At 41.5% G+C, this 20,893-nt stretch overlaps 2 protein-coding genes across 2 annotated transcripts; both read left to right on the top strand.

The window, feature by feature from the left end:
• Positions 1-1,288: 1,288 nt before the first annotated feature.
• LOC135518200 (myosin heavy chain, fast skeletal muscle-like) lies at positions 1,289-17,690 on the top strand. The gene is made up of 33 exons (XM_064943177.1): positions 1,289-1,495; positions 1,847-1,990; positions 2,251-2,407; positions 2,643-2,670; positions 2,836-2,950; positions 3,761-3,853; positions 4,084-4,147; positions 4,265-4,363; positions 5,325-5,428; positions 5,622-5,760; positions 5,870-5,988; positions 6,117-6,266; positions 6,362-6,532; positions 6,679-6,982; positions 7,130-7,197; positions 7,325-7,412; positions 7,660-7,777; positions 8,100-8,223; positions 8,457-8,593; positions 8,855-9,110; positions 9,226-9,468; positions 9,577-9,753; positions 9,876-10,021; positions 10,119-10,209; positions 10,465-10,854; positions 11,141-11,267; positions 11,407-11,525; positions 11,651-11,847; positions 12,014-12,197; positions 12,645-12,810; positions 13,008-13,132; positions 14,985-15,064; positions 17,645-17,690. Exons 1-33 carry the CDS (start codon positions 1,289-1,291, stop codon positions 17,688-17,690), a joined length of 4,776 nt encoding a protein of 1,591 aa, XP_064799249.1.
• Positions 17,691-17,926: 236 nt separating this feature from the next.
• On the top strand, positions 17,927-19,439 carry LOC135517058 (myosin-7-like). Its single transcript, XM_064941081.1, has 5 exons — positions 17,927-18,091; positions 18,368-18,472; positions 18,556-18,651; positions 18,799-18,930; positions 19,425-19,439. Exons 1-5 carry the CDS (start codon positions 17,927-17,929, stop codon positions 19,437-19,439), a joined length of 513 nt encoding a protein of 170 aa, XP_064797153.1.
• Positions 19,440-20,893: the final 1,454 nt, after the last annotated feature.

The following is a 20,893-nucleotide window of genomic DNA, read 5'->3' as shown; positions in this document are numbered from 1 at the left end:
TTACTCAATGACAGCAAACAGTCGTTCGTAAGGCTTTGGCGTAATGTTGATACACAAATATACATATATTTAACTCGTTCTTATATTTGTCTGTTTGTGGTTGTGTTTGGTAGTAATTAGCTTACTACAGTAACATCTACAAATGTATGGATAATGATTTGTAAATGTCTAACAACTATAAGCAATGATTTAATAAGATACCTTATTATAACACATTACCTTTATATAAAGTTAGCAAAATCCAATTCAAAGACAAATATCACAGAAATACATAGTGGCAAGAGGAGTCAGCCCCCAATTCTCTCCTCCAATCCACATCCTTGATTAGGGGAGCCATAATTAACTTCTGCTTGGTTAGCACTCCAAACTCTCAACCAGATAAATAGAGCCTCAGAGCAGCATCAATGAGAGACAGATTCTACCTCTGTGGTAAGACTAACTCCTTTTACTCTGTTTATTCTAATGTTACGGCACCTGATAATGTAGTTGTATTGTAAAGTTGCAATCTGTTCTAAATGCCATTTGTCTGTTGTGACAGGGTATGAAATGTGTTTTGTGCATGGAATGTGTTTTTAAGTGGATTAATCTGGGATGCCATTCAACTTTTCTTACAACTCTTCAGGTGGGATGAGACTAAGTACTGGTAATGTGTGTTTAATCATGACACCTCAATGTCTTACAGAACCCTCTTAACACACAATTTAATCTGGGAGAGGAAGACAAGGTGAGACATTGTTAGAGTTTTTCACATTTTTTCTATTGGAGAGTATTCTATGAGAGACAGTGTTTCATTAACTACACAAGCTTACTACTTACCTAACTTTGTTGCTAATGTATAAAAGAATGAGCTACCAAACCCGCTCACAGGATTGGTTAACTCTTGAGGTCCGTCTGGTCTCGACCAATTTAGGTAAATCCTCTTATCCTTTTATTGCCCCCCGTTGTTGAAATAACATGAAAACATTAATTCCCTGGTGCCGTCACGGCAGTTTAGAACTGTGGTGTTGAATCAATTCATTGAGGATTGCAGTTGTTTCAATTGATTGTAGAATTTATTTGTTGAAATTGTGCCTTATGGTTATATTTATTCTTATTATTTTAATTGTAATATAAATGATTCTTCCTGTTGTGAGAAAATGTTTGGACTCAGGGCAACATTGGGAATGAGACCTTGGTCTCAATTGGGTTATCCTGAATAAATTACAGTGAATAAAAAAAACAACTTTTTAATTCAAAATAAACTCAATAATTTGTTTGCTTTGTTTATGTTTCTCAGTGAGTTGCCATCATGAGTACCGACGCAGAGATGGCTTCTTATGGCAAAGCTGGTGTATACCTCCGTAAACCTGAGAAGGAGAGGATTGAGGCCCAAAGCCAGCCTTTCGATGCAAAGAATGCCTGCTATGTGACCGATGTTAAGGAGCTGTACCTCAAGGGTACCATTGTTGGCAGAGAAGGGGGAAAGGTCCAAGTGAAAGTCCTTGACACTGGGGAGGTAAGCCTACAACATAGGACAGAATTCAGTTTCAAGTTGAAGTTTGTTTATTCACAATTATATCTCAAAGCAAAATAACTTCAGATGTTGCAGGAGAACTTAAAACTTGTAGTGTATTTGAGGTTTAAAAAGGCTTCTGAATATTGTAATTTCACACGTAAAAATGAACATTTCCTGTTGCTGAAGGATTATTTTACTGCTGTAGTAAACTGGCTCAAATTAAGAACCTACATCTGTACAGTAAAATATATGACTGACTTGATAATTACTAAATGAAAGCAGTGTCGACAGATTCAGTAACAGTTCTTCCAATTGATCCAAGTGTAATGTAGATTACCGACTGATTTTCAGACTAATGACTTCAAAGAAGCTGATGTCTTCGAAATGAACCCTCCAAAATTTGACATGATTGAGGACATGGCCATGATGACCTACCTCAATGAAGCCACTGTCCTGTATAATCTCAAAGAGCGTTATGCAGCATGGATGATCTACGTAAGAAACCTATTCTACATATAAATTACTGTATATAGGTATATATACACACTCATAAGTGAACATAGGACACCACCATATAAGGGAAATCTAAAATGCCAAAACTCCAAAATACACATGCTGTTTATAAATTAAAAGAACCTTTGCAAAAATAATCTAACTGAATACAAGAAACACTTGTAAGTGTTCCATAGAAGCTCTATACAGTTTAACAGAAAAGCTGATTTTGTTAATCCCCTTACTTTCTTCCCTTCATCCAGACCTACTCTGGGCTCTTCTGTGCCACGGTGAATCCCTACAAGTGGCTCCCTGTGTATGACGAAGAGGTTGTTAACGCTTACAGAGGAAAGAAGCGCATGGAGGCTCCACCCCATATCTTCTCTGTCTCTGACAGGGCCTATCAGTTCATGTTGACGGGTATGATCTTATACATGTGGATGAACGGATAGATTGATGGATAAATAGATAGAAGCTCACACAAGCAGATATGGGCAGCCAAGGTACTAGCTGGAAACGTCAATGCAATATTGTTTTTATTTACATCTAGTGAAAAGCGTGTGCAACACTATCCACTACTTTAAGATAATTGGCAAATGCCATAATGTATCAAAACGGTTTATATTCATATTCTTTGTTGTTTTTTTGCCTGCAGATAGGGACAACCAGTCTATCCTGATTACGTAAGTTCTCAACTAACATCTAGTTAGTTGGATATCATAACAATTATTAAGCATTACATGACCTATAGTAAATGAGGAAACATCTCAAAGTGTACTTTTTAGTGATTATGTTTTGAATGTCTTACACTGAAACATTAACCTCTTATTCGCTGTCATATAAACCAGCGGAGAATCTGGTGCAGGAAAGACTGTCAACACCAAGCGTGTCATCCAATACTTTGCCACCATTGCTGTGTCTGGAGGAGAAAGAAAGAGGGCGGCAGAACCCGGCAAAATGCAGGTACAGGTGTAGGATCTTAATTTGATGACCCTGTTGCAGGACAACTTTCAATGCAATGCAGGAAATGTAAAACTTGTAGTTTGTTTTAGGTTTAAAAAGCCTTTTGAAGTTTCCACGTTGACATTTCAGTCTTGATTTCACCTTAAGAAAAATGTATCAACCCCTACAAAATGTCAATTTATTGTACTGAACAAAAATATAAACGCAATAAGGAACCATTTCAAATATCTTACTGAGTTACATTTCATATAAGGAAATCAGTCAATTGAAATAAATTAATTTGTCCCTAATCTAGTTCACATTACTGGGAATACAGATATGCATTTGTTGGTTACAGATCCTGTACCTTTAAAAAAAAGTAAACCAGTCAGTATGCACTTGTTTAATGATCATGCTGTTTAATTATCTTCTTGATATGCCAAACCTGTCAGGTGGCTGGATTATCTTTGCAAAGGAGAAACTAACAGATGTAAACACATTTGTGCGCAGCATTTGAGAGGAGTATGTTTTTTGTGTATATGGAACATTTCTGGGATTTTTTTATTTCAGCTCATGAAACATGGGACCAACACTTTACATGTTGCAATTATATTTTTGTTCAGTGTATAATCCACATAATAATTCACATTTCCTGTTGCTAGATCCTACATCTGTAGGCCAGCCATATATATATATATATATATATATATATATATATATATATATATATATATATATATATATATATTTAGTTCCACCACTGTTGAAAAGGGTGTTCTATAGTACTGTATGTCATGCTGTTTCTGACCAACTTGTGTTCGTCTCCTTCAGGGGTCTCTTGAAGATCAGATTATTGCTGCCAATCCTCTGCTGGAGGCTTACGGTAATGCCAAGACAGTTCGGAACGACAACTCTTCTCGTTTTGTAAGTATGAGGGACACACTTGCCATACTTAAATATTCCTTATTGATCTAGAATGACATGACAATGAAAGGCTGTACGATTGAGACCTATCCAGTATTTCCAAATGTCCGTGTTAAACAACGGTTTAGAAATAAAGGAAAGCCCTATTTTCAAAGTACTGAGATGGACACCATGGCGGTCTCCTTTTGTTGACTCATTCCCTCATTTCTACCCCCCATGCTCTACTTTAGGGTAAATTCATCAGGATTCACTTCCACAGTAATGGCAAACTGTCTAGTGCTGACATTGAGACCTGTAAGTTGGGTGGATTGTTTGTTGGATTGTTTGTCATGAATGCACAATGTCCTAAATTCACAGAGATGATGTTTTAAGGAGACCAAGCACTGAACTTTATCACCTCTTCTCTTTCAGACCTGCTGGAGAAGTCCAGAGTGACCTTCCAGCTGCCCGATGAGAGAAGCTACCACATATTCTACCAGATGATGACCAACCACAAGCCTGAGCTGATTGGTACGACAAAGTAGAAAGCTGTTTGACTATTTTTCTCGTTTAGTTGACAGGGAAATTGCACCTGAATCAACATATCAGTGGTCTCATATCAATGTTTAAGTGCTACAGTGAGTTATAAAGTTCAGGTTTGTATTACTCATGACTATGTAATATTTCTAATTGAGATGGAGTTCAATAAACAGGGAAAGGGGATACCTAGTCAGTTGCAAAACTGAATGCATTCAACAGAAATGTGTCTTTTGAATTTAAACCAATCCCTCTGAATCAGAGAGGTATGTGGGGTGGGGGGGGGGGGGGGGGGATGCCTTAATCGGCAACCACGTCATCAGCGCCTGGGGAGCAGTTGTTGTTGGGGGGTTAACTGCTTTGCTCAAGGACAGAACGGCAGATTTATTCACCTTACTGGCTCTGGGATTTGTACCTGCGACCTTTCAGTTACTGGCCCAACGCTCTTAACAACTAGGCTACTTGCATGGCGAATGACTGCATGGAGAACAACTGTACTCCAGTGGAAATGATGGGGTAAAATCAATCAAACAATCCACGACAAAGTGACAATTCACCACTCAAATGTTGCCCTCATTTGATGACAAGTTAAATGGTATTGTGAAAGATGACATTTCCAGCCTCGGTAAGTTGGAGTCACACAAACCAATAAAGGTTCTTCCTGTAGTTTAATGTGTCTGAGTCATAAAGTCAGCTTCGAATTCCTGTGGTATAGACTCCTAGGAGGAATAGGGAGGGGAAATGATCAAATCCATACGGTTTCATTTGACCGCTCTATTTTGCATTGCATTACATTTGTATTTTGAGTTGCATTTGGCTCCCAATGCAGATCCAGTACGTCCTTTATGTCCGCACTTTCTAACCTTAATCTTCATCTCATGCAAAAGAGGAAAAGGGAGGGGAAAGCACATTCCATCTGGTTTAACTAACTCTGTCCGGTTCTCTGTCCCCACAGAAATGACGCTCATCACCACCAACCCCTACGACTTCCCCATGATCAGCCAGGGGCAGATAAAAGTGGCCTCTATCGATGACAAAGAGGAGCTGGATGCCACAGATGTGAGTCTCTCAAACTATATTCAAGAATGAATAACGTCTCTATCTCCTCTGAATGCAATGCACAATTATGTTGTTACTTAACTCCAAGCAGTGCAGCCCCATGACACTTTTGTCCAGTTTGAAACTCCCTGCACTTGTGATATCTCCTGTATGTGCGTACACTAAGTTTAACTATGGAGTTCCTGTCACTCAGGCCGCCATTGACATCCTGGGCTTCACCAATGATGAGAAGATAGGCATCTACAAGCTGACCGGCGCTGTCATGCACCACGGCAACTTACGTTTCAAGCAGAAGCAGCGTGAGGAGCAGGCCGAGCCAGACGGCACAGAGGGTGAGTCCTTTCTCCAAACACCGGAATAGACAGAATGAAACTGGTTTGTCTGTCAGAGTAACACTACATTTGTCTCTGTATATGAGTCTGATGCTCTTTCTCTCTACAGTAGCTGATAAAATCGGTTACCTCTTGGGTCTGAACTCAGCTGACATGCTGAAACTTCTGTGCTACCCCAGAGTGAAGGTTGGCAATGAGTTTGTGACCAAGGGACAGACCGTGCCTCAGGTGAGGTCTTTACATCCAATTAACATTGTTAATTGCTACAACACCACGATTAATTTTGTGTTATATTTTTTTTAAATCAAGCTCTATACCAGCAAGACCAGAGCAATGTCTCACCTGTTTTTGCACAGGTGTATAACTCTGTGAGCGCTCTGGCCAAGTCCATCTATGAGCGGATGTTCTTGTGGATGGTCATCCGTATCAACCAGATGTTGGACACCAAGCAACAAAGGAACTTCTACATCGGTGTGCTCGACATTGCTGGATTTGAGATCTTTGATGTAAGTATGTGATAATTACAGAATAAACAGTTTATGACTTTAAGATCTCATGACAGAAGGTGATTGAACTAATCTTCTTTGAACTTCACTAACAGTTCAACACCATGGAGCAGCTGTGTATCAACTTCACCAATGAGAAACTGCAACAGTTCTTCAACCATCACATGTTTGTCCTGGAGCAAGAGGAGTACAAGAAGGAGGGAATCATCTGGGAGTTCATTGATTTCGGTATGGACTTGGCTGCCTGCATTGAGCTTATTGAGAAGGTACGCAGACTGAGAATTCTACTTAAAAAATAATGTACTGTAGAATGACCTACAACAGAGTTGACAGGGACGGATGTTGGAGTTGAGAGTGAATTATTATCCCTTTGATACAAGATGGCTGCTATTAATGTTACATTTTTCATCAGCCAATGGGCATCTTCTCCATCCTTGAAGAGGAGTGCATGTTCCCCAAGGCTTCAGACACTTCCTTCAAGAACAAGCTGTATGACCAGCATATGGGCAAGAAAAACACTTTCCAGAAGCCCAAGCCTGCCAAAGGAAAGGCTGAGGCCCACTTCTCCTTGGTGCACTACGCTGGTATTGTGGACTACAACATCTGTGGCTGGCTGGACAAGAATAAGGACCCCCTGAATGACTCAGTGGTGCAGCTCTACCAGAAGTCTTCAGTCAAACTGCTGGTTCTTATCTACGTTGATTCTCCAACTGAAGGTCATTTAACATTGTTAAATAATCGTTTTTGCCAATATTCCCGATATCAATATTACACAAACTATTTGGTAGCAGTTTCAAATAGATTATCTCCGAAATAAAATATGGTGTTTACCAAATCACTCATGATTTGAATTATTTTTACAGACAGAGCATCCAAGAAGGGAGGCAAGAGAAAGGGAGGCTCCATGCAGACAGTGTCTTCCCAGTTCAGGGTGAGCTTTTCAAACCTGTATTCAAAGTTAACTTATCTGGTCAACATTTTTAACGCACCTTATTGACCAGATAAGTTCATTTGTATGAACGATTTCTGAGACGGCTGTTTGTGTCCCCACCCTGCAGGAGAACTTGGGCAAGCTGATGACCAACTTGAGGAGCACTCACCCTCACTTTGTGCGCTGTCTGATCCCCAATGAGTCAAAGACTCCAGGTACAAGAAACATTGAGTGAAATACAAAATTGCAACCCAATGGTTTAGCAGCTAGTGAGATTCAGTACCTTAAAACAAAATAAGTACTAAGTAACTACCTGTACTTACATGTGGTACAAGATAGCTGTTTATAAGTTATTCCCATGTATTTACCCAGAAATAATGGCACTTACATCACCACAATCTATTTGTAGCCCTTACAATGTTTCAGTGTTTCTTAGCTTTAATGATATTTTGTGTTTTTCAGGTCTAATGGAGAACTTCCTGGTTATCCACCAGCTAAGGTGTAACGGTGTACTGGAGGGTATCAGGATCTGTAGAAAGGGGTTCCCCAGCAGAATCCCCTACGGTGACTTCAAGCAGAGGTACCCTTTAGAAATGTCATCTATCTAACATGGAGCCATGTTAACTTTAGAATATAACTGAATTTGACAAAATAATAAAAAACTCAGAAACTCTTTCATTCTGAGAGCTTAAAAGATTACATTCTGAGATTTAATAAATACAGACCAAAACAATGTTTGGCATCAATTGGCCTATGCTAGAGTTCATAAAAAAATGTAAAAGAAGAATGGCTAGAATGTTCCGCTGATTTCATAAACAGTGGTAGAACTGTGACACAGCAACAGAATAGCTTTGTTTGCCCACAACTTAAAAACTGACAGTTGCCAGTCTCTCCTAATCCAGGTACAAAGTACTGAATCCCAGTGTTATCCCAGAAGGAACATTTATGGACAACAAGAAGGCTTCTGAGAATCTGCTTGGGTCAATCAATGTGGCGCACGAGCAGTACAAGTTTGGACACACCAAGGTCAGGGTTCAAATACACAATACAAGCAAACACAAAACATAAGTAAAACAACAATGTAAATGCTAACCACTCAATGCCTTTTTACAATAAATCTTGCCGTGTTGATCCCTCATTTAAATTCAACCCTGCTTTCTGACTTCTGATGACATCCATTGATAATGTTGACTTATTCTCAGGTGTTCTTAGTTCTTACCGGTGTCTCAGGCATTTACCTTCCTGTTACATGCTCTCAGGTGTTCTTCAAAGCTGGTCTGCTGGGTGTCCTGGAGGAGATGCGAGACGAGAGACTGGCCTCTCTGGTCTGCATGATACAGTCTCTGTGTCGTGGGTTCGCCATGAGGAAGGAGTTTGTGAAGATGATGGAGCGGAGGTGAGGGATAGATATCTCAAGATAAAGGCTCATCCAAATTCATCTAACAGGGTTGCAGTGGTTTCCATTTAATCTCCAATGATTCCAGGGATCAAATTGAACATGTTATATTCACCTTAAATTTACAAATCCTTTACTTTTTTTTTCATTAATTGAATTTCACTTTATTTTCTCTGAGGAGCTGTAACTTTGTCCTGTAAATAACATATTACTATTATTTAGCCATAACACTCACCAAGACCCCTGTTTCCTATTGTTCAGGGAGGCTGTCTTCACCATCAAATACAACATTCGCTCATTCATGAATGTTAAACACTGGCCATGGATGAAGGTGTATTACAAGATCAAGCCACTGCTGAAGAGTGCTGAGACTGAGAAGGAGCTAGCCAACATGAAGGAGGACATTGAGAAGTGCAAAATCGCCCTGACCAAGGCTGAGGCGCGCAAGACAGAGCTTGAGGAGAAGATGGTGACCGTTCTGCAGGAGAGGAATGACCTGACACTCCAAGTTGCATCTGTGAGCATCTGTCAAGTGCCTGGCTTGATTGCCCATATTTTATAGAAGCCGATGGACAGGAGGTGTGCACTGATTAAATTAATGTCTGCCTATTTTTCTATCATTGTGTAACCAGGAATCAGAGAATCTGACTGATGCTGAGGAGAGGTGCGAGGGACTGATCAAGAGCAAGATCCAGCTGGAGGCCAAACTCAAAGAGACGACCGAAAGGCTGGAGGATGAGGAGGAGATGAATGCTGAGCTGACCTCCAAGAAGAGGAAGCTGGAGGATGAGTGTTTGGAGTTGAAGAAGGACATTGATGACCTGGAGCTCACCCTTGCCAAAGTGGAGAAGGAGAAACACGCCACTGAAAACAAGGTCTAAAGTTTTGACATCGCTGAACAATAGTAGGATCAAACCAAAGCTAAACAATGATTGAAACTAACCACACAACTTACATACAAATGTTGTTGTGGCTGTGTTCAGGTCAAAAATCTGACTGAGGAGATGGCCTCTCAAGATGAGAGCGTTGCCAAGCTGACCAAGGAGAAGAAAGCCCTCCAAGAGGCCCAACAGCTGACACTGGACGACCTGCAGGCAGAGGAGGACAAAGTCAACACTCTGACCAAGGCCAAGGCCAAGCTGGAACAGCAAGTTGATGACGTGAGTGGAGTCACACTTTATCGAGTCATGGATTTATATATGGTTAGATTATACATTTAGCTAGGCAGTGGCATAATCATTGATTGTTTAAAATGAACTGACACAAGTATCCTAACATGTAGCTTGAGGCTTCTCTGGAGCAAGAGAAGAGGCTCCGTATGGACTTTGAGAGAGCCAAGAGAAAGCTGGAGGGAGACCTGAAACTAGCCCAGGAATCCATAATGGACCTGGAGAATGATAAGCAGCAGTCTGAAGAAAAGATCAAAAAGTACATTAAAAAAATAGTTTTCTGTAGTTAGGAGTTTAAAAGACTCTTTTAAATGAAAAAATGACTGCTGAGTAGTGATGCATTTATCTTACCATAGGAAGGACTTTGAGACCAGCCAGCTCCTCAGCATGATTGAGGATGAGCAGTCTCTGGGTGGTCAGCTGCAGAAGAAAATCAAGGAACTCCAGGTACAGTAGAGTATCTAACCCCGGCTTTAGTATAGTATTCCATATATTACTATATGTTCTAGATACTAGATGTTCAAAATACTACATGTTCTAGACACTACATATTATAGATACTAGATGTCAGTCTTATGTATTTAGAAACTTTCTGTTGTTGCAATAAAACATAGTATAAATACACAACTATCCAGCCTTTTTTTTTTTTTTTTGCAAGGACAGTTTAAATTTCCTCATCCTAAACCCCCTCCCTTGTTTTAGGCTCGTATTGAGGAGATGGAGGAGGATATTGAGGCTGAGCATTCTGCCAGGGCAAAGGTTGAGAAGCAGAGGGCCGATCTCTCCAGGGAACTTGAGGAGATCAGTGATAGGCTGGAGGAAGCTGGAGGAGCCACTGCTGCTCAGATCGAGATGAACAAGAAGCGCGAGGCTGAGTTCCAGAAACTGAGACGCGACCTCGAGGAGTCGACCCTGCAGCACGAGGCCACAGCCGCAGTCCTGAGGAAGAAGCAGGCTGACAGTGTGGCGGAGCTCGGAGAGCAGATCGACAACCTGCAGCGCGTTAAGCAGAAACTGGAGAAGGAGAAGAGTGAGTACAAGATGGAGATCGATGACCTCTCCAGCAACTTGGAGGCTGTCACCAAGACTAAGGTGAGTATTTGAATCAAACCCCAAATACTCAACATGAATGGATGAATTGAATGCTGCCAGGCAGCAGAATTGCGTCCAGCTCTAAAGTTGGACACATTTCTAAGCACACCACAGCTTCATCTTAATTAATCCTATAGGGTAGTGCAATGACCTGGAAGGTGCGGGGCTGGAGTAGCATCGCTCCCAAATTACTATCTACAAAACCCTACTGCAGGACAGAAATGTACACAAGCTGTACACCATAAGAATGTAAAATCAAAATGACATATCTATATTTCACTAACAGGGCAATCTGGAGAAGATGTGCCGTACTATTGAGGATCAGCTGAGTGAGCTCAAGACTGGGAACGATGAGAACCTTCGCCAGATCAACGACATCAGTGGACATAGGGCCAGACTCCTGACTGAGAACGGTACCCACAACAATGACCAACACATTTTCCATACATAATCTAAATCAGTACCCAGCAACATGTGTTAGGGACTATTGTACAAGGCTACAGTATTTTTAAGAACAGAAGAATTTACAATGTGTAGTCTCATCCCTTGCAGGTGAGTTTGGACGCCAGCTGGAAGAGAAGGGAGCTCTGGTGTTTCAGCTGACCAGAGGCAAGCAGGCCTTTACACAGCAGGTGGAGGAGCTAAAGAGGCAGATTGAGGAGGAGGTCAAAGTAAGGGAGTCAAAATGCTCTACCAAGCACAGAGTATAGAGTCAAATGCCTCTTGTCATGTTTATAATAACTAAACCATCCTCAGCAATGTATTACTGTAACCTGTTTTGCTATCACTCACTCAGGCTAAGAATTCCCTGGCCCATGGTGTCCAGTCTGCCCGCCATGACTGTGACCTTCTGAGGGAGCAGTTTGAGTTGGAGCAAGAGGCCAAGGCAGAACTGCAACGCTGCATGTCTAAGGCCAACAGCGAGGTGGCTCAGTGGAGGACCAAGTATGAGACAGATGCCATCCAGCGCACAGAGGAGCTTGAGGAGGCCAAGTAAGCAGTTTCACTTAAAACAACCTTTTATTATAACTATGATCCTAAATGTGCGCGTCTTCCCACCTTCCAAATTTTACTTAGTTATGAGGCATCATGTTTATATGATACATTTATCTGATTACCTGTGGATGCATTAAAAGATGAACTCTTTCCTGTCTAACAGGAAGAAGCTGGCGCAGCGTCTGCAGGACGCTGAGGAAATGATTGAGGCAACCAACTCAAAGTGTGCTTCGCTGGAGAAGACCAAGCAAAGGCTGCTGGGAGAGGTGGAGGACATCATGATTGATGTAGAGAGGGCCAACGCTATGGCTGGCAACCTTGATAAGAAGCAGAGGAACTTCGACAAGGTGAAAAAGTACACTTCACACACTATACTGACTTTTGAAATGTGCTATTAAATGGACTGGAAAAATAAATAGCAACAACAACAAATCTGATAGGCATTATCAGTATGACCCTGCTGGTCATCTATGAACATCTTGGCCATGTTCTGTTATAATCTCCACTCGACACAGCCAGAAGAGGACTGGCCACCCCTCATAGCCTGGTTCCTCTCTAGGTTTCTTCCTAGATTCTGGCCTTTCTAGGAGTTATACCTAGCCACCGTGCTTCTACACCTGCATTGCTTGTTGTTTGGGGTTTTAGCCTGGGTTTCTGTACAGCTGATGTAAGAAGAGCTATATAAATACAATTGATTGATGTGTCTCCAGTGATCATAAGGTATCATGGCTTATTTCTGACTAGAAGGAAAGCTGCATCAAGAATAAACTGTTAAATCCCATAAAATCCAATAGGTTCTGGCTGAGTGGAAGCAGAAGTATGAGGTGGGCCAGGCTGAACTGGAAGGAGCTCAGAAGGAGGCTCGTTCTATGAGCACAGAGCTCTTCAAGATGAAGAACTCCTATGAGGAGGCTCTGGATCTGCTGGAGACTCTGAAGAGAGAGAACAAGAACCTCCAACGTGAGTAAACAACAGGAGTTGTTTATTTGGCCCATTTGGAGTGTACAGTTTACAATCACTTTTTTATTGTTATCAGTTATAGATGTATTTTTTTGAAACATCTATGGTACCAAAATACTTTTATGCAAAGCTGTATGATATTTGGCAATATTCACGAAAATCTCCCTGTTCTAAACCATTTCTCTGTGTTTGTGCAGAAGAGATCTCTGACCTGACTGAACAGATCGGAGAGACAAGCAAGAGCATCCATGAGCTGGAAAAGGCCAAGAAGACTGTGGAGATGGAGAATTCTGAGATCCAGACCGCTCTGGAGGAGGCTGAAGTGAGCAGATATGATACATCCTTATGTAGTGGAATAATGAAACAGAATGAGAGCTACAGTGCTGTTCAGTACTCCTGAATTGGTACTTCTTGTGGTAATATAGCTTCCAGTTCTTCACTAGGTGGTGCGCTCCTCGGAATAGCAGACGTGCATAAAGATGACGGTCTCCATGTAGTTACCACAAATTACCCTCCGTCACTCTTTTTTGTATCTGCATTACCGGTGCATCAAGTCTGACACCAACAGGCTCTTGAACAGCTTCTATCCCCAAGAAATACGACTGATAAATAGCTACACGGACTATCTGAGTTTACCATTTATCTTTATTGACCTTTTATTTCAATCTTTGCACACTCTTGTGCACCGCCCTATGGGACTACTAATCACGCCCAGGTTGGGATACAGCCTGGACTCAAACCAGGGTGTCTGTAGTGAGGCATCAAGCACTGAGATGCAGTGCCTCAGACCGCTGCACCACTCGGGAGCATACAGCTGCTGATACTCTGTTTATCTTATATCCTGTTGCCTAATCACCTTACCCCTATACATATCTACCTCCATCACCCCAGTATCCCTGTCACCTTACCCCTATACATATCTACCTCCATCACCCCAGTATCCCTGTCACCTTACCCCTAAACATATCTACCTCCACCACTCCAGTATGCCTGTCACCTTACCCCTATACATATCTACCTCCATCACCCCAGTATCCCTGTCACCTTACCCCTAAACATATCTACCTCCACCACTCCAGTATGCCTGTCACCTTACCCCTATACATATCTACCTCCATCACCCCAGTATCCCTGTCACCTTACCCCTATACATATCTACCTCCATCACCCCAGTATCCCTGTCACCTTACCCCTATACATATCTACCTCCATCACCCCAGTATCCCTGTCACCTTACCCCTAAACATATCTACCTCCATCACCCCAGTATCCCTGTCACCTTCCCCCTATACATATCTACCTCCATCACCCCAGTATCCCTGTCACCTTACCCCTATACATATCTACCTCCATCACCACAGGATACCTGCACATGAAAATATGGTATTAAATGTATATTTTTTATAAATTTTACCTTTATTTAACCAGGCAAGTCAGTTAAGAACACATTCTTATTTTCAATGATGGCCTGGGAACAGTGGGTTAACTGCCTGTTCAGGGGCAGAACGACAGATTTGTACCTTGTCAGCTCGGGGGTTTGAACTCGCAACCTTCCGGTTACTAGTCCAACGCTCTAACCACTAGGCTACCCTGCCGCCCCATATAGTATGTTTACTTACTTTATTGTGTATTCATATTTCCTATTCTTTTTTCTCATGTGTTTTTTTCTAGTAATACATTGCTACTGATTATTGCATTGTTGGGTTTTGAGTTTGCAAGAAAGGCATTTCACTGTACTTGTGCATGTGACTTTACAACTTGAAACATTAGCACAGTATACATGATCCTGATTCTAGCTCCCAGACATCGGCATATATATATATATATATATACATACATACATACATACATACATACATACATACATACATGCATACACATATATATATATTGTGTTGATTTATTGGCACATTGAACCATGTTGTGCGCCATAGTTTTAAAAACTAGGATTGTAGTGTTAGAACAATGACGTCATATCTGTGTTCTGCTATCTTTATGCACATTGTGAAGAGTGGGCAATTTTTGGTTTATTTTTGCAACTGCTTTAGGTCTTATAAACACACAAGTCAGAGACAATTGTTACTTTTAGCTGTCTCCAAGTCTTATAATCTTTTAATTGCTGGGAAAACCTCCGATGTCAAGAATTCTGTGACAAATCACTTTTATTTGTCCAGGGAACACTGGAGCACGAGGAATCCAAGATTCTGCGTGTGCAGCTGGAGCTGAACCAGATCAAGGGTGAGGTGGACAGGAAGCTGGCAGAGAAGGACGAGGAGATGGAGCAGATCAAGAAGAACAGCCAGCGGATTATAGAATCCATGCAGAACACACTGGACTCTGAGGTCCGCAGCAGGAGCGACGCCCTGAGGGTGAAGAAGAAGATGGATGGAGACCTGAATGAGATGGAGATGCAGCTGAGCCATGCCAATAGACAGGCCACTGAGGCCACGAAACAGCTGAGAAATGTCCAGGGACAACTTAAGGTAAAGAATGTCAAAACTTGTGACTGATTTGTTTTGGTCTCAGATTAATCCAGCAATGTAATAAAGTAGAAAAGCAGTCACATTTTTATAAAGACAACATTCACATGTCCTAATACTCTGTCGTTTTGAATTCCAGGATGCCCAAATTCTCCTTGATGACGCTGTCCGTGAGTCAGAAGACATGAAGGAGCAGGCCGCCATGGTGGAACGCAGGAACGGTCTGATGATGACAGAGATTGAGGAGCTGAGGGCTGCTCTGGAGCAGACTGAGAGAGGCCGCAAAGTGGCTGAGCAAGAGCTGGTGGATGCCAGTGAGCGTGTGGGACTGCTCCACTCTCAGGTACGGGTCTGGTCACTCATTGGCAGTGTGATGATATGAGGAATATGTCTAGAAAGCCGTACTACTATGGCTGACCCTGTAAAACAATACATTTCACAGCACCTATCCAGTGTATGTGACAACATTATTTGGGGTTAAGGTAAAAAGGGACTCGACAGTGATTTCATAAATCTAAAGATTTTTCAGGGAGTATATCTGCACATGGGGAGACAAATGGAACTTCCACTTAATGGAACTAAATTAAACAGTTGTCTCCAACGTGCCTTTCATGACAATCTTTGTCACGTCCTATTTTAGCTCATTCGAGACACACAGTGCATTCGGAAAGTATTCAGGCCCCTTGACCTTTTCCACATTTTGTTACATTATTCTCAAATGGATTTGAGAATAATTAACAATACCCCATAATGACAAAGCGAAAACAGGTTTTTAGAAATGTATAAATAATAGAAAAACATAAATACCTTATTTACATAAGTATTCAGACCCTTTGCTATGAGACTTGAAATTGAGCTCAGGTACATCCTGTTTCCATTGATCATCCTTTATGTTTTTACGACTTGATTGGAGTCCACCTGTGGTAAATTCTATTGATTGGGCATGATTTGAAAAGGCACACACCTGTCTATATAAGGTCCCACAGTTGACAGTGCATGTCAGAGAAAAAACCAAGCCATGAGGTCAAAGGAATTGTCTGTAGAGCTCCGAAACAGGATTGTGTCGAGGAACAGATCTAGGGAAGGGCACCAAAACATTTTTGCAGCATTGAAGACCCCCAAGAACACAGTGGCCTTCATTATTCTTAAATGGAAGAAGTTTGAAACCACCAAGACTCTTCCTAGAGCTGGCCACCCAGCCTAACTGAGCAATCGGGGGGGAAGGGCCTAGGTCAGGGAATGACCAAGAACCTGATGGTCACTCTGACAGAGCTCCAGAGTTCCTCTGTGGAGATGGGAGAACATTCCAAAAAGACAACCATCTCCGCAGCACTCCACCATGAAGGCCTGATTGGTGGAGTGCTGCAGACGGAAGCCTCTCCTCAGTGAAAGGCACATGACAGCCCACTTGGAGTTTGCCAAAAGGCACCTAAACTCTCAGTCTTGTTTCTCATGGTCTATCTGGTCTGATGAAACCAAGATTGAACTCTTTGGCCTGAATGCCAAGCATCACGTCTGGAGGAAACCTGGCTCCCTCCCTACGGTGAATGGTGGTGGCTGCAGGGACTGGGAGACTAGTCAGAATCAAGGAGAGATCCTTGATAAAAAAATATGCTCCAGAGCACTCAGGACCTCAGACTGGGTCAAAGGTTCACCTTCTAACAGGACAACAACCCTGAGCACACAGCCAAGACAATGCAGGAGTGGCTTCAGACAAGTCCTTGAATGTACTTGAGTGGAGAAACTCCCCAGATACAGGTGTGCCAAGCTTGTAGCGTTATACCCAAGAAGACTCGAGACTAATCACTGCCAAAGGTGCTTCAACAAAGTACTTAGTAAAGGGTCTGAATACTTATGTAAATGTGATATTTCAGTTTCATTTTTTAAAAGAAATTAGCAAAAAATTCTTAACAGTTTTTACTTTGTCATTATGGAGAATTGTGTGTAGTTTGAGGGGGGGGGGTCCATTTTAGAACATGGTTGTAATTGTAACAAAATGTGGAAAACATCAAGGGGTCTGAATACTTTCCGTATGTGCCGTACATCCATGCCATTTCAGATACTATAGCATACTTTATAAAGTACATTAAAGGAAATTAATTACCTAAATACTTGATTAAAAGCCCCTTTTTAAATATTTTTTTCTTTTAACAATCTTAGCATTGAAGAGATTGATTTATGGGAGATTGATTTCCATGGTGTGACTGATATATTGTCTTGAGATAAGGCGTTTCAGCCAGTCATTGATTGATCTATATTTCCTCCTCCAGAACACCAACCTTCTGAACACTAAGAAGAAGCTGGAGTCTGACCTGGTGCAGGTGCAAGGAGAAGTGGATGACATCATCCACGAGGCCAGAAATGCAGAAGAGAAGGCCAAGAAGGCCATCACTGATGTGAGTCCATATGTTTGGCCAAAACACAGTACAAGGTCTCCAGGCTAACCACATGAAAGTGTTTGATCTGTACCAAATTCTATCTATCAGTTTTTTTCATAAGAATTTATGAGTGCAACAGTTAATAACAGCTGAATAACTAAGTCAAGACATGTGGTTATCAGATCATTATAGGAAAACCTGTCTGTTGCCATAAGGTCTAACCTTCATTAAACCTATTTAATGATATTTCAGGCGGCCATGATGGCTGAGGAGCTGAAGAAGGAGCAGGACACCAGTTCTCACCTGGAGAGGATGAAGAAGAACCTGGAGGTCACAGTCAAGGACCTGCAGCACCGTCTGGATGAGGCTGAGAATCTGGCCATGAAGGGAGGCAAGAAGCAGCTCCAGAAACTGGAGTCCAGGGTGAGTTATCAGGCATTTAGAAGATGGGGTAAACAATTTGCTTTCAATAACCCATGTGGACAATGATACTGTCATTATCATTAGAAACTCTCCCGTTAAATTTGCAAAAAGGACATAGGAAGAGACAAAGACTATGTGATAGTTGAGTATCTGAACAAAGTCTGTAACATTCGCCAACACCATTTCTTGACGTTAGCCTGGAGGAACTACCTCTATTTATTTGCAGTGATTTGAAACTGACTCCTCGTAAAAAACATGACCATTTCATCTGTGAAGGTACGTGAGCTGGAGGCTGAGGTGGAGTCCGAGCAGAGAAGAGGTGTAGACGCAGTTAAGGGAGTTCGCAAGTACGAGCGCAGAGTCAAGGAGCTCACATACCAAGTAAGAAAAGCACCTTAACACACAGTAATACAGACAGATGTGCATGAAAGGATGGACACTGATACATCTACTTCCGCCCACAGACTGAGGAGGACAATAAGAATATTATCAGACTTCAGGATCTAGTAGAAAAGCTGCAGCTTAAAGTGAAGGCCTACAAGAGGCAGGCTGAGGAAGCGGTGAGTTAGGCCTAAAATTAATAGCAAGTATAATGGTTTTTAGCCTGTATTAAGTTGTGTAGTGAACTTGGCCATAGTAAGCAAAGCATGAAACAAATATGCCATCCTGAATAAACCACTGATGTTGTTCTTTGTCCCTCCTCCCAGGAGGAACAAGCCAACCAGCACATGTCTAAGTTCCGTAAGGTTCAGCATGAGCTGGAGGAGGCTGAAGAACGCGCTGACATTGCAGAGTCCCAGGTCAACAAGCTCAGAGTCAAGAGCCGTGACTCTGGAAAGGTAAAGATCTGCTTTTAAACCTACATCTGAATAATGTTCAAGTAAGACATCATCATCAATAAAGGCTGTCACAGACTCAGATTAAACCTAATTCAAAACAAATAATAGTTTGGCTGCATTAACATGGACAAAATCATTATTGGACACAATTAAAAGAGCTATATGCAACAATTCCACCTGTCAATTGCAATATAAATCCACAAGAGCAAAACATACCTTTTAGAAGGCCGCATATCACTTTTACAGCTAATTAGCATTTTTACTGTGACTAGCTGGTCCGGCTTGTGTTGTGTACAACTTCCCGAATTATGATTGGTTATTGTTTGAGACGTTCACAACAGCAAAAACATTAGCAGTACAAACTTCTTAACGGCTCTGCAACTGACGTTTTTAGGATTATGACCATGGAGAAGAAGTAACCACCATTTTAGTTATTGTTCAACTTGAGCCCAGAACTGGATATACTCATTAATATCTATTACTTTCTCTTACAGGCCAAAGAAGAGTAAAACTATTTTTAAAATAGAGAACTTGGACAGAACAATTCTTAAGACAGCCTTACATTATTCTAGCTACTACAGGGCAGAGAAACCAGGCCAGGGGGTGGGTGGTCAGAGGGGGTACTGGTTTTTCATGATTTTTTCTCCTTGTCCTTTGGTTTTTGTGTTGTTTTGTTGTCTATTTTGTTTTGATGCGTGTTGTTGTGGTTGTCTTGTGTGTAAAAAGGGTAGCCCACAAATTGTTTTGGGAACTTGTTTACACTGTTGTATGCTCCTTAATAAAACATATTTGAAATGTAAAAACATATGTATTGTACCTTTGGTGACTTCGTGAATTCACTTTACATTTAAAAAAAAAACTGTTAAATTAACATTTTACACAACTAGGAAACATCTTATAAATGTAGGCCTATAAAGAAATTCAATATTATCCGAAAGCTGTGATGTAACAATTAGATAAGATTCAACCACTGACACCACACTGTTCCGAAGGCACATTATAAGTATAATATTTAAGTGGTAATGCCAGAGAAGCCGGAGTTTGGAGGATATATTGGCAAGGGTGTTGTTGGGCCCCAGACAAAGTTATTTTGATGAATTTATTCATACTATTACATCCTTCCACAATATATAGTCCCGACACAAATCTAGGGTTGCTACCCAAGCCGGCTGGTCGTTCGTTCTATGGGTTCAGTTGCTATAGACGCGACCCAGTCGTTTAGTCTTTGTTCTGTATCTATAGACGCGACCCAGTCGTTCGTTCTAAATGTTCCATACTGGCTGGTAACGTCATTATCCCTTGCTTGATAGCTATCCAACTACTGCTAACTTACAGTCATGTCAAAACATACAGCCAGAATAACAGCAAAGTAGTCACATTTGCATTTGTTTAAGCTGTTTTCTAGTGACGTTTATTTGGATAAATCCGTAACAATGAGCTAATGAGGCGCGATTTCGCCTGGCATAGAACATTTTCTGACTCGACAGGACACTGTTGTTCAGAGTGTTATTATGAGATGTTAAAGCCCCTCAGGGTATAGTTCTATGGGTCTGTTGTGATGGATTGCAGATCTAAATAGCCTGTTAGAGGCTGTTACCTTCACTCCTTTAGGGAAAGCCTTGGTATCCACAGAGTCTCACAGGCACCAGCAGCTCCCCAGTGATCAAGCCAATACAGCAACTTCCAAACTAAGTGCCCAACCCTGCTGCTTAACAACTAGGCTAATTCATGGTCGTACAGGAGCACTTTACATTATTCAAGCAATGTTACACGTTATCCATGTAACATTGGGGCGGCAGGTAGCCTAGTGGTTAGTGTTGGGCCAGTAAACTAAAGGTTGATAGATAATATCCCCAAGCTGACAAGGTAAAAATCTGTTCTGCCCCTGAACAAGGCAGTTAACCCACGGTTCCTAGGCCGTAATTGTAAATAAGAATTGTTCTTAACTGACCTGCCTAATTAA

The sequence above is a fragment of the Oncorhynchus masou genome, chromosome 28 (genome assembly GCF_036934945.1).
Source record: "Oncorhynchus masou masou isolate Uvic2021 chromosome 28, UVic_Omas_1.1, whole genome shotgun sequence".
Lineage (NCBI taxonomy): Eukaryota > Metazoa > Chordata > Actinopteri > Salmoniformes > Salmonidae > Oncorhynchus > Oncorhynchus masou.
This window is presented reverse-complemented; position numbering and strand designations above follow the sequence as displayed.